A 14,259-nucleotide genomic window follows, 5' to 3' on the forward strand; every position below is an offset into this window, starting at 1 on the left:
GAAAAAAAATAAACGCCATACCCTCTCAGAGGTTATGAAATATGGCACACAACAACGCCTTCAAGCAAACACGTACCTCTCCATGTGTGTTCCGTGAACAACACAGACAAATTACAGCAGTGGTGGTATTTGACTAAACGTTGAGGAAATTGAACATTCGCCATCAACGTCACCGCTAATTATCGCCAGTCAAAGAAAACAGCACAGAAAGCCTCGCTTACATCGATTCCCACAGTGCATGGAATCCGCGTAATTTTCTTTTTATGACTCTCCTTTTCCCTGGCACTTTTCACGCTAACTCTTCAACAATATCCACGTACGGCCTCCGTTCATCGACTGTTGTCCTGTGCCTGCGTCGCATGTTTTGGTGGGTGTTCATATTAACCGACGTTGCCTGTCCCTTCTATGGATTCGAGTATACCTGTCACGACTTGGACGTCTTCATGCGACGTCATCACCTTATCGACATCATGACTCAACTCAAGCCTATATACTCTGCGACGTCGCCAAGCGAGAATGTCACCACATGCTACAACTGGGAATAATACGTCCATCATGCATGCTGTGGGCCTCGCCACTGCATCTAGTACCAAAGAAGGACCCGGGATGTTGCGGCGCCCGTGCGCGAACTACCACGACCTCGATCAACGTTCAGACTGCATGACAGCTACACACCCGTTACCTAACATACAGGATTTTACGTCTAACCTTACTGGATGCACTATATTTATTAGTGTGTACCTTATTGAAGCATAGCATCAAATACCCCTAGACCCCGCAGACATTTCTGAGACGGCCATCATGTACGCGATTGGCCTGTTTAAATACGTGTGGTTGCCTTCTGGATTCTAGCAAGGCGGCTCAAACTTTCCATCGGTTCATTGCAGAGGTGACGCACGGCCTCTCAAATGTACTCGTCTATACATCGAGGAAATTCTTGTCGCGAGCGCATGCTACTCCATCAGACCACGAGCGCCACCTGCATACTTTATTCCAACGCCTGAAGCAATATGCGGTCTCGTCGTGCATATGCCCTGGAGAAATGTGTGTTCGGGGCTGCGGAGCTGGAGTTCGTAGGCCATCGCATCTCTTCGTTGGGAATCCGTCCTGTCGCCTACAGTATTCAAACAGTGAATGATTTTGCGCAGCCGACGACACTTCGCAAGTTTCGAAATTTCTTGGGGATCGTCAGTTTCTCTGTATATCCGCAGGCGTTTCTTGCCTCACAGTGTGGAGCTCCTACAAACACTCATCGGCCTTCTTCGTATATAATACGAGCAGCCCATCTGCGACAATTCTATGGACTTCGGGAGCCACGGTCACCTTCACGGCCGCAAAACAAGCCGTCCCAGACGCCGTGCTTCTCACTCAATTTGATGCTCCGACTCGAACATATATATATTTGATGGCCGTCTTAGGAAAGTCTGCGGGGTCCACGGGTATTTGACGGTATGCTTTAACAAGGTTCACGCTAATAAATATAGTGCAGCCAGCCAGGTTAGATGTAAAATCCAGGATGCACATCGACAGCTGCAGGACTGTGATGGTTCTTGAGCGTGCCGGCGTGCTCAAGAGCTTGCCACATGAAACGTTAGAAATTTATATATATATATATATATATATATATATATATATATATATATATATATATATATATATATATATATATATATCACGCTCTGTTTGTGTGGCACGCCACAGTGAGGCACACCGGAATAATTTCGACCACCTGGTTCTTTAACATGTACCTAATGTACGGTACACGAGCGGTCTTTTTTTTTGTATGTGTGTGTATTTTGTTTTCTTCCATTCCACCCTCATCAAAATGCGACCGTCACTGCCGGTATCGAACTCACCACCTCGTGCTCACCAGCGCAACACTATAGCGCGGCGGGTTGTGAATTAAGCCGGAGCGCCCCATTAGATGCCTCTCATAGAGTAACGCTTTGAATATTCTAGTAGCGTTGTCTCATAGCTCATGAGTTGCCTCGGGACGTTGCATATCATCACTTTATTTCATTTATATTTCCACAAGCGTAATATCATTTTTTATTTAATATTCCTTTAGTTCTGCCGTATACAATGAGCGCGAGAACTTGTGCTCACATGAGCTGCAGGCATTAGATTCACGTCGTCTGCGTACCTCTCGCACAGGCAGTCTATAGATCGTCGTTGAGGTCGATTGCACAGAACTTTCCATCCGGGTCACAAAGCGTAAGTCAAACGCGCTTCGAAACGGTCACCGCGTGGCAATCCGCTTGATCTGTATGAAGAGCTCAATCTGCTTTAATCGTAACACCCTCGAAGGCGACGACATGGCAGCTTAAGAAAACAAATTAGTCAGGTCGCAAAACGCATTCTCTTTAGATAGATAGATAGATAGATAGATAGATAGATAGATAGATAGATAGATAGATAGATAGATAGATAGATAGATAGATAGATAGATAGATAGATAGATAGATAGATAGATAGATAGATAGATAGATAGATAGATAGATAGATAGATAGATAGATAGATAGATAGATAGATAGATAGATCAATCGATCGATCGATCCACGGAGCCTAGGAAGCTCCAACTACACGGGACTTTTTGTCGAGAAGCGCGCATCAAAGACGTATACCACGTGACTGCCAACGCTCTCGAGTAGCGCGCGGCTTGTGTTGCTCGTATACGCTTGAAACAGAATAGTGTGTTTGGGTTCTGTGCGGAGGACTGCCTCGACATTCGATGCTCGCTTACGCACACAGTATGCAGTCACGGGCCCAAGTTGCAGCTGATAGAAGAAACGAAGGCGGACACGGCCGGATGTGGCGCAGAGAGCGAGCCCAGGACACGCGCGGCCCTGTCTCTGTCCCCACTCCCTTTCTTTGTCCTGTGTCGTTAGCGCTGTTTTTAAGTAATATGAAAACCATCAACTTGACCAAGCTGCCGTTCTTTTACGCGATATCTTGCGACTGCGATGAGCAGCTGGCTACCCTCAACGCGCTCGCTTTTAAATTATTTCCTCCATGGCCGAAACGGGCTTTAATTACGTTTTTTTTTTAAGGTGACAGAATCAGCGCTAACACACAGGACAACCACAGAGATGAGACGAGATAACTGCTGGCGCTGACTAACAACCGCTTTATTCTTCTGACACCAACGCACATAGTAAGCTTAACCACGCATGGGCACGCATAACAAAACATACACTTGACACGCCTGTCACACCGGGGCCAGTTACCGAAGTCGCGAACACGTGAAATTGTATTCAGCTTAAGGAACTTCGAAGGTATGTACAAACTAAGCCCTATCGAAGTTTTATTTAATTATGGGGTTTTGGGCCGACAGAACCGTAAAATATGTTTTAATTATTTGGTTCGAGACAGAAACAGCGCTTCGGAACAGGACACATGCAGCAGACGACACGTACTAGCGCTGTCTCGCTCGCCCTGTGTGATACACTCCTTTTCTATGTCATGTTTTCTGACGAATCGTTTGTTTATTTCTTCGCCTATAAGTATATGCACCGATCGGCCCCAGATTATCGCTGTTCTAACTCGCGCGCTCTCAGAGTAGGAAAGCCAGACCCAGACACCGAGGCGCCATGAGCAACAGTATATGCTCGTCCGACATATACACGTCCCAAGAAAAAGCGCGAGCCACACAGACATCACATGACCGATTTATGCATTTTATCCTCCTCGGACACACCAAAACGTGATGACTCTGGTTTGCGAGATCCACCTGCTTGTTCATTCGGTTTGCAAACTATACACGCGCTACAACTTTACGGCTTTTAGTCCTGATAATAGCCGAGTAGAGTCGCACGTTGGTACTGTATAAGCATGCACGAAACTCTTGCGTGTGTCAGGCCCAATTATCGCTTCAGCGCGCAAACAACATCGTTCTGTACACCGCACTGAGCACACTCGACAACCGTCCCATTTTGAAAACAGAATTTTTCGGACTTTGATCGAGTCGGGCACGGCATGCGGGACAGACTGTGGAGCTCGTTAGGCGCGGTGCTCATCACGTGTTCGCAAATTATTTCTTCTTCCAGGTATTTCATTCTACTGTTATATAGCAGTTTCTTTTTTCTTTCAATAGATGAAGCGCCAATAGTGACGGCACACAGGAAGGAATAAAGACAGGACAGGAAACGCCTTGTCCTGTCTGTATTCCTTCCTGTGTGCCGTCACTATTGGCGCTTCATCTATTGAAAGCTATGCACCAACTAGCCCCACAACGTGTTTTACTGCAATAGCAGTTAGAAGCTCGAAATTTCGTTGGCTGTGTCAGTCCGCATGTCCAGGTGTTTCAGGCACGCGATGGCTCGTATACGCTTTACGTACACACACGCTTGGTTCATGTGCACATGCGCACCATGTTTTAACATACGTGCATAATGTGAACACTCAACCCAGCACTAATGTTATATGAACGTAACCGCAGGAAGCAAATATCGATTACTCCTATGTGTGGAAAGCGCAAAAGGAACGCGTAAAAACACAAGACGGTACGACCATAAACGCGTGCCCTCCATTCGAACTCTTCCCGACCAACTGGCCTGGTTTTTTACAGTTCTCAGACATAAATTACTCGGCAGGAAAGTAAGCCCGCAAAAAACTGGAATAATATAAAGTGATACTTGTATATGATGGAAGAAATAAAAGTAGATTTAGTAAGGGTCAACCAAATGTCGACGCTAAAGAAGGCAAGCTCGTCGTACATGGTGGTTCAAATGATTCGGTGATTAAATGTTGGTTATATGTCTCTATACTGTCTCTTTTTCGTGTTCATAATTCAGTCGTTCTGTATCTTATCCGTACCGTATTTGGCGCGCAATTGCGCTGACCGTGTCTTATTTAGCGTCGACACTCGGTCGACCCTTTCTTTTTTTGACCAAGAGGCCAGGTGGGCTGATTAGTGTAGATTATGGTTAAATGTGGCTAATTTTCAACTACGCTGGCGCTAATTACGACCGTATCGCCAGTGTAACCTACTGTGCGACTAATTCTCGCTTCTTGTGGGCACCGGCCAAGACGCCTTCCAGACGACATTGTCACGCGCAACCACTGCTTACTCCAAGTGAACTCGCTCCATTTCTTGAATTGTGCCGTACGGTGGCTTTACCTCAACATGGCTATATGTACGGTGGTGCACCCTGTACAGGAGTATAGTGCAATGACAATTCTTTTTTATAATGGCACTAATTACGCCCGTATACTGCTAATGTTAAACACACTAATTCTCGCTTCTTGTCTCGCTGAGACCTTCATTTTGACCCATCTTACGACTCGCCACGACACTCTGAAGGCGCGAAAGGACCGTTTCTTTTTCTGAAAGTGGTTACAAGATACCCAGATCCCAGATACGCCAGACCGATGAAAATACCTTGTCTAAAAAATAATAAATAAAGGTGGGAGCATGACGTCAGGCAGCTATAGCCTCCGGCAAGCCAACATATTCTGAGACTGCCACTCCTTCCCTTTTGGGCTTGTGTGCGCGTAATATATATAACTCTGCGGAAGTAGGCCCTCCACGGTTGCCGGATATTTTCAATGCACTGTTTGGTTTGCGGTAGCTCCTATATAGTGACGTCCTTGTCACGATCGACATTCGCTTACCGGTCTCCGCTCTACTTCCTCCCGTATTCTCTCAGTGCGCTCGTCTGATAGAAATTTCCATGATCCTTTCCTTTGCATTTTTGTGACTAGACTTAGTTTTACGTGCTTGTGACCATAGTCTTTTTCCTTCGTCCACGGCGCATATGCATATACAGTGATCAATTGCACCACGTCACCTACACTGACGGTTCGCACACACTGAAACGAGATCTCACAGTCGTGAGACATACGACGAGCGTAGCTGTGGCGAATGTACGCCGCCGTGACTGAAATGCCGCAGGCGCCATGACACCCGCCCCGCCGGACCCACCGCGGAGCAGACCGCACTCCGTGCCGCCGAGCGAGCTGAGCACGTGCCAGGCGTGCCTGACCATCGTCGTGTTGGCGCTGCTCGTGGCTGCGCTGTGCCTGGCCACGCTGAGACTGCTGCGCTCCGTCGACAGGGAGGTTGCTCCGCCGCTGTCGTCGCGGGCCGACGCTCCGAGCGGGGGGAGCCTTCACTTCCCGCCGGACGGCAAGGGCGCGCCGTTGCACAGAGGTTGAGGACGCGCCCCCGAAGAGAACGCTATGCCCACGGTGCCTGCAAGCCCACGCCTGGGATAAAACTTTGGCCTTGGGTAGCAGGTTCATTTTGAGACTGTACAGACAGAGCCGGCAGTAAAGACGAGGAGAGGAACACAGCACACTTTACTTCGAACGTAGTGTACGAGACTTCCAGCGTAGCAGATTTTCGCCATATCCTTGTTGTACGTCTTCCTTTCTGCGGCTGCGTTTTTTCTTTCTTTTTTACGCGTGGTCCCGTCCCCATGACAGCGACCTCGATACAAGCCTCACCTTACTTCCGATCGCCTAACTTCCCACCTTCTGCAGATCTTTAATGGGAATGCGAAGTTCTTGACGACGAATTCGCCTGCATGTTTGTGTGTTTTAATTTTCGGTACAATGTCGAAGAGGAAATGAGGTGAACCAAGGCTAATACAAAAGAGTTTGAACATCGCGAAAAATTGTGCTCTTGAAAGCGAGCTGCTCGCCGGTCGAAGTAAGCATTAAAGTTACAATATAATTTTACAGATTCTTCAACGAAGCAACGATCGCAGCCTTTATCTTATGGGACACCCTCTGCGCTGCACCGGTGAATACAAGTTACTCTCAAGAAGAATAGGTGACTCCTTTTCCGTATAGTCGCCACGATAATGTTGCACTGGAGTGGAAGCTACAGCTATAGATAGCATCAGCCAATCAGCAACACGACCGTGCGATCGCACGCACGTCCCTCCTCATCTGGTCAGGGTCGGTCGCCAGAGCACTCCCCGTAGTGTCCAATTTGGTGCCACAATATGTTTACACGAACCTGATAAAGTCGTGTCGAGGCGGCTTGTCGTGTCGAAAACCGGCCATCGGGTTCATGTAAACGCTAGCGGGTCCCGCCGAGCAAGCGTCGAGGCGAGTAGTTAGGTCAACCCACTTGCAGTGGGTCGGCTGAATCGCGAAATCCGCTTGGCAATACGCATCTGAAAGCGGTCGGATCGGGCTGGTCAACCCGACTTCTGACTCGACCCGCTCGAGCCGAGTTCGTGTAAGCAAATTGCTATTATTGTGAAGCTGATCATAAAGCATGCTCCGACAGTCGTTATCTATGACACCTCTGTGCGTTTTGGGGATCAAAGAGATGGCGCATTCTGAGACGTTATGTGCAGAAGAGGAATTGAAGAGCCCAGTTTGTGTAAAGCGATCTAATAAGTTTGTGACTGCGGCGTGGTACTTCTGAGAAATGCTGAGGCGTGCCAAACCGGCGTAGTCTGTGTAGTAGAAGCCCTTATAGAGCTAGCAACGTCACACAAATAGACCCTGTGCACGAACGCCGTCCTGATTTAATTGTGTAGAGCTTGGTACATGTTACGGCTCAAAGAGCAAGAGCATATCATACGTAACCTCTATGTACTGCACGTGCGGTGTAATGGCCTCCTTTCATCGGTTTCACTCTTCAAGGGCTTGTGTTGTTGTTGCCTCAAAATTTGCGTCTCCATCATCACTGATTTTTTTCATTCCGGGCAGAAAGATAATCACCGTCGTCGTGATCTTTTCCTCCGTTCACTAAACAGATCGTTTGGTCAGAATAATCACCACTTTTACCGTATACATTATTACTGAACATATACTTTGAAATTATTCGGCACTTCTCATTTCCAGTGTCGCTCTATAGCTCTTCGTCTTCTGACATGTGCAGCAAGCTTTAATAAAGGGACTGTAAAGGAAAGTATTAAGCAGAGCTAGATCGATAGAGTATTCGATATATATCTTATCATCGTTTTCTCAGAGCCAATATATCACGTTGTTGCTCAGAAAATCTCAAACCGAAGGTCCCACTGCTGCTCCTCAATTTGAACTACCCGCGCCAAAACGCACGAGTTGGCGTAGTCTGCGCATGACCTCCCTCTGGGCAGCTTTTATGTCTTTAGAAACTATTTAGCTCTGCTTAACGGCTGCGGTTACTCTGCTTGCATGAGTCGCTCTGTGGCTTCGCTTGGGTTCAAGATACCGCCTCAGTGGTTGTGAATTGAGAAGGCCATGCGGCTCTCAGTGGCGGGACATCGCAGCATCTCTCTGTGTTCCGTTCCGTTCCAAACACTTTTATTTCCATAGTGAATCAGCCAGATGACGTCACTTATGAGAGGCACTACAGCACACAACAGCTGGCGCCACTCCACTTTACCATTTTCGTCTTTTTCTCGCTTAAGGAAGCTCTGCATGTTTTCGTCACGAGTAACGAATTCGTTATTACAGAAGCCTAATCTTTCAATCTATCTCGACTTAATATTTTCCTTAAGTGTCCCTTTGGCAACAGTATATGACTGCAATCTGGAAAAATTTTATCTGTTCTGCTTATCGCGAACCACGAAAAAGACTGTAATTGGCGAGATCATCGATGTTCTCCAAGACTGCGACTGCAAAAGCTTGAGAAAACCTGTTGCTGCCTGTTGACTGATTGGTTGACTGAGGTTTCTTTCTCAGGATTTGTGCGTCAGCGTGCTTATTCAAGTGTGATCACATATCTGTTTATCTTTCCCCATCCATCTCCACCTCATGCACATCATTATTTAAAGTAGCCTTCTGTCAAATTATAACCTAACGTGAAAATGTGGATAAACGTGGTTATGTCAAACTCTCTTGATCATCTGCGGGATCTATCTACGAGGCACACGCTTAATTTCGGGGCTTGCCTTCTAGTGTTGCGTGTATGCTTTATCACCACGCACTTGCGCGCCTCAGTCTATGCAGGTAGTCTTTGAAAAAAAAAATGAAAAAAGAGAAGAAAATAAACAGAAAACAAAGCAAGCTTTAAAAAGACTAACGACGAAAGAAATCGAACAGGTTGCCAATTTGTTTCTGTCCCGAGGGCCAGGAAGTCCTTTGCGGACCCGGAAATGTACGATGTACGCAAGCACAAAGCCCGGCACCGCCCTCGTCACACAAAGCACAGCTCCCATTCGTAAGATAAGCGCGGAAGGACAAGACTGCAGCGCGTCAATTATCTCGCGTTTAGATTTCGGCCAATTGGAGGCACAGGAGCCAAACGGAGAGTTCAGTCACCCGCGCACGACCCTCACGTGACATTGTCCACTGCAAAATTTGGGAACGACCGCACATGCAGCACATATATAAGCAGCCTGCAGTTAAAGCGATCGGCAAGCTTTGGGAACCAAAATCGTTCAGGCAACAACGACCATGGCAGCTTCTGTCCAGGTGCGTGCATTCAATCTCTTCGTCCTTGTGTACAAGTGCACTCATACGTGCGCTGCTATAAATGCAAATACGTGGTTTACCCACAATTATCCAGATATTATGTGCCACTTAAAGCATTTTTTTATTACCTGAGGTGTAGTTAGAGTTACGTCCTCGCTTTTAATTTTGAGAGGTGAATGGATAACACTTTCTTTTAGAGGAAGCTTACAAAGGGGACAGTCGACAGAATAAACTGAGAGAAAGAGTGCTTTATTATGAGAGAAAAGATGGGAGGTCGGCCTGAACTACTATGTAGGATAGGGTAGATAAACATTATTAAAATAATAATAGAATAATCGCTAATGGTCGGGGCCCTCTAGCCTGCTACTCAACGTTGGAGAAGAAGAACAAAAGAAGAAGGCGAAGAAGAAGGTGATGATATGAAAAAGAAACGCATGAATAAAACATTAAAAGTAAAATTATCTGGAAGAACTTATTACAGTGGTATTACCAGTTCAGCATAAGCTGAAGCTTCAAATGGACATTAAAGATGAATATTCAGTTAGGTTGCATTAGTACACCGCGCTTCTAACATATCAAAACGGCTCTGCCTCTACCGTGCATGGGAAAAGACTAGGTGAGCCAGCTAAAGACGCAAAGAACGATAGTTATGCGGTGACGTCGTCCTGAAGTTCTCGAACCAACTCCATGAGGTCAATCATCTTAAAAATTAAACTTACATTCTGGGGTTCTACGTGCCAAAGCCACGATATGATTCTGAGGCACGCCGTAGTGGGGAACTCGGTTAAAGAACCCCTGCATGGGGTTCTTTAGCGTGTACCCAATGCAAGGTACAAAGGGTGTTATTGCATTTCGCCTATACACCGAAATACGGCCGCCGCGGTCGGGATTCGATCCCACGCCCTCGGGCTTAGTAGCGCAACGCCAAAGCCACTACGCCGTCACCACGGCGGGTGTCAATGATTTTGACAATGATTTTGATCCACATACTCGGGTCTAGTTAGACGCGAAGGAGGTATACGTCACATTATAAACAAACAAAGCACACAACCTAACGATTTCAGAGACCTTTTCGTGCGCCATGACGGCCCACACATGAGAAGAAAGAAAGATTGAAATTTGTGACGTCAGAGACACGTACCAGGGCTGGCGCGGAACTCAAACGAGAGAATTTTATTCAATTTTCTCAAGTACAAAGATTTTCTTACTATATGAATAAAAGCTGTTTCTGAAGGATGCTTTGCCAGCCTAGAGTGATAATACTCTTGCTATCAAACACTATAAAGAAATGGGTGGCGCGATCAAGGCGCATTCCAAAGTCGTCTCGAGGAGAAATTTTCGCACGATCCAGCGGGCGTTGACGGCGGGCTGCACTTCTAGGTCCGACAGATACTCGCAGCACTCGTGGTGGTGGTCCTGCAGCTTGCTGTACTGGGAACGGTCGCAGAGCAACGGCAGCCACCAAACATCGTCTTCATTTTCGCCGACGACCTGGTGCGTACATTTCGAGCCTTGTTCCACCCAGTGATCTCCCTCCCCCCGTTCGTATTAATAGTTTGTTTACAGGTCACTTCATTGCAAAAGGTCTTGCACGGCCCAACTCAGAATTTTTACTTCGTTATACTGGACATTTGGTTGTAGAGACCTTCGCTGCAGAGGCTTTCCGCGATTTCTCCCTGAAGTTCGTCCCGAAGTGCATTCCCTAAAGGATTATTTTAAATAATATCTGCTAGAACGATGCCCCGAGAACCACACTCGAGTGTTGTTCTACTGGCAGACCAGTGTGCAGGACACACTGAAGCCACCGCTTTCTGCCCCAACTTAGTGAACGCAGCACTGACGCTGCTCTGCACTGCGAACGGTATAGTTGGGATCTTGAGAGAACGTTTTACCGAAAGCCCTCACAGGTCTAGCATGGAAACAGAAATTATCAAAACGCAAATGCTAATGTGCGTAAACAAGGGCTTGTAATGACAAGCATCGCACCTCTTGCGAAGTATTTTTTTCCCTTACCGGCCTCGTATGAGGCATTGGGAAAGGAAGGCCTGACAGTAAGGACTAAATGAGCATATATAACGGGTACATAACAAAACATAATACAGACACAAGATAAATCGTCATCATCAGCATATTTTATGTCCACTGCATGCAGGACGAAAGCCTCTCCCTGCGATCTCCAATTACCCCTGTCCTGTGACAACCGATTCCAACTAGTGCCTGAGGACTTATTAACACCCCACGTAGTCTTCTGCCGTCCTCGACTGGGCTTCCCTTCTCTTGGCACCCATGGTACCCGCCGCGGTTGCTTAGTGGATATATGGTGCTGGGCTGCTAAGCACGAGGTCGCGGGATAGAATCCCGGCCGGCCACGGTGACCGCATATTGATGGGGGCGAAATGTGAAAAAACACGTGTACTTAGATTTAGGTGCACGCTCAAGAACCTCAGGCGGTAAAAATTTCCGGAGACCCTCACTACAGCGTGCCTCATAATCAGATTGTGGTTTTGGCACGTAAAACCCCATAACTTCATTTCAGCCCTAATGGTCCACCGTTTTCTAACCTACGCATTACATGCCCTGCCCAGCTGCAGTTATTTCTCTTAATGTCAATGAGAATATAGGCTATATACCTGTTTGCACTCTGATCAACACCGCTCTCTTCCTGTCTCTTCGTTCCATCGCTCCTTGCGCGGTCCTTAACTTGTTTTCGAGCTTCTTTGTCGGTTTCCAAGTTTTTGCCCCATATGTCAGCACTGCTAAAATGCACTGATTGTACACCTACATTTTCAATGATAATGGTGATAAGTCAGGAGCTCACAACGTCTGCCATATGCGCTCCGACCCATTTTTATTCTTCTGTAAATTTCCTTCTTATGATCAGGGTTCCCTGTGAGTAATTGAGCTAGGTAAACGTACCCCTTCTCAGACTCTAGAGGCTCACTGGCAATCCTGAACTCTTGTTCCCTTGCCTGGCTATTCATCATTATCTGCATATTAATCTTCAACCCCACTCTTGCACTCTCTCCGTTAAGGTCCTCAATGTAACTCGTCCCCGGTGTTGCTGAACAGGACAATGTCATCGGCAAACCGAAGGTTGCTGAGATATTCGCCGTAGATTAGTACTCCTAAGCCTTCCCAGTTTAATAGCTTGAATACTTCTTCCAAGCACGCAGTGAATAGCATTGGAGATTGTGTCTTCTTGTCTGACCCCCTTCCTTATAAGTATGTCCCTACTGTCCTTGTGGAGAATTAAGTTAGCTGCTGAATCTCTGTAGATACTTTGCGAGATATTTACGTAAGCGTCTTTTACTCCTTAATTCTTCAATACGTAATGCCTCTATGACTGCTGGTATCTCTACTGAATCAAATGGATTTTCGTAATCTATGAAAGCCACATAGACTGTATAATAATGTACACGCAATATTTTACACAAACATTAGAGCATTGTACAAAAATAATAGGAGACGGTAGGGTACATATTAGAAAAAACAAAACAAAAGATGCAGTTCATTCAGCATGCCCGTGTGTACTATTGGTAGTTTTTTTTTTTTGCTTTGTTAAAAATAGGGAGAACGAATTAACTAAACAGCGGATCACCAAACACGCCTGTAGTTGTTCTTGTTTACGTAGTTCGCGTAAAAAGTGCCGCCTTCCAATTAAGATTCGCATGTATGTGTTCGTAACATGACTTGCGAGCGACTCTCTCTTTCAGTATACGTTTCTGTGAGTGGTTTCGCTTCTTTAAGTAAAACCCTTGTGTCCAAAAGGAGACGCTTGTGTTAACAGTTCGTGAAAATTATCGGCAAAATTCCGATCTTGGGACTACCAGACAACAAATATCTGGATTTGTCACCCATCCCCATCTTCAAAAGATAACATTCCATATTAATCTCTCGAAATTTAAACATATAAAATCCGAAAACAGAGGACCTTATGATATACGTCCACCACAATTCCAGGCCCTCGCTGTGTAAGGATGCTTCGTTAAGGGGGTGGCTCTGTCGAGTGGCCTCCGAGTTTACATTCATGCCATCTTTCCGCAGCTGCAGAGTACGCGACTAAATACACGCGCGTGAGTGCCTGCAGTGCTCAAGGCCTTACCGTCCACTACCCGTATGCCCTGCCGCTTCTTTGACCCTGCCTCCCTGCCCTATACTTGAGTGTAGAGTTCCCTCCACAATCAATTAGGTTCAGATATTACTCGCCCTAGATGATCGCATAGCGGGTGTGTCATTTATACTCTCTCTATTGATGCGAAAGCATCAAATGGCCCATTGAGCGAAAAAGCCGGCGTCTGTCGTCTGGACACGCGAAAAACGGCACCTATATTCGGGGACGAATTTCTGTGGCAATGTAGGGAAAGCTACGGAGGCAAAGCGCGCAGAAGTGAGAGCGCCTCTGAAAAGAGTCCCGTCTTTTCATCGACGTTAGTTTAAGCTGGGGAAGAGAAGACATAAACTCCTTATTAGCAACAGTTAAATAAGGTAAAACACACCACTGAGTGTAAAAGTTTACTTATTTTTCCGCTTTTCCCTTAGGTGTCTGGGCAAACGCGAAACCATCGCACGTGAAGCTGCGTCAATTCAGCGTCTGTTCCGAGCAACCAAAAGCACTGTCAAACGCTGGCGGACTACTTGACGTGGTAACACGTGCAGCGGCCACGCGCCCGTAGCTTTCCCTTCATTGCCACAGAAAGTTGCCCCCGCGTTTCTTTTTAATTTCTTATAAGTCTGCGACGCCACGTCACAAGCGCGCCTCGACAGCAGAGCCTGCTGGGGGCCGCAATAGCGCGCCAGCTGTATACGTATAAGGGGAGAGGGCATCACCACAACGCCACGTCACCCTCGCCATCGCTCTCGGAAGCCTGTGTTATCCACGCGTTCCTTGTCCGCGCAAGTTC

The 14,259-nt window shown here is 46.7% G+C and overlaps 2 protein-coding genes across 3 annotated transcripts in view; both read left to right on the plus strand.

Annotated features, from left to right (window-relative positions):
• Window positions 1-6,304, plus strand: part of LOC135918749 (uncharacterized) — a 9,404-nt gene extending 3,100 nt beyond the window's left edge. For both annotated transcript variants that reach the window (XR_010569760.1, XM_065452417.1), the window contains one exon: window positions 5,895-6,304. Coding sequence is in view for 1 of the 2 variants with exons in the window: in XM_065452417.1 (XP_065308489.1) it covers window positions 5,895-6,157 (263 nt within the window). In the remaining variant the exon portion in view is untranslated. The remainder of the gene's footprint in view (window positions 1-5,894) is intronic.
• Window positions 6,305-9,340: 3,036 nt separating this feature from the next.
• LOC135918777 (arylsulfatase B-like) overlaps window positions 9,341-14,259 on the plus strand; it is a 29,167-nt gene continuing 24,248 nt past the window's right edge. Inside the window, exons 1-2 of the mRNA XM_065452474.1 lie at window positions 9,341-9,358; window positions 10,739-10,852. Of these exons, the coding sequence (XP_065308546.1) occupies window positions 9,341-9,358; window positions 10,739-10,852 (132 nt within the window). The remainder of the gene's footprint in view (window positions 9,359-10,738; window positions 10,853-14,259) is intronic.

The sequence above is a fragment of the Dermacentor albipictus genome, chromosome 1 (genome assembly GCF_038994185.2).
Source record: "Dermacentor albipictus isolate Rhodes 1998 colony chromosome 1, USDA_Dalb.pri_finalv2, whole genome shotgun sequence".
Classification (NCBI taxonomy): Eukaryota; Metazoa; Arthropoda; class Arachnida; order Ixodida; family Ixodidae; genus Dermacentor; species Dermacentor albipictus.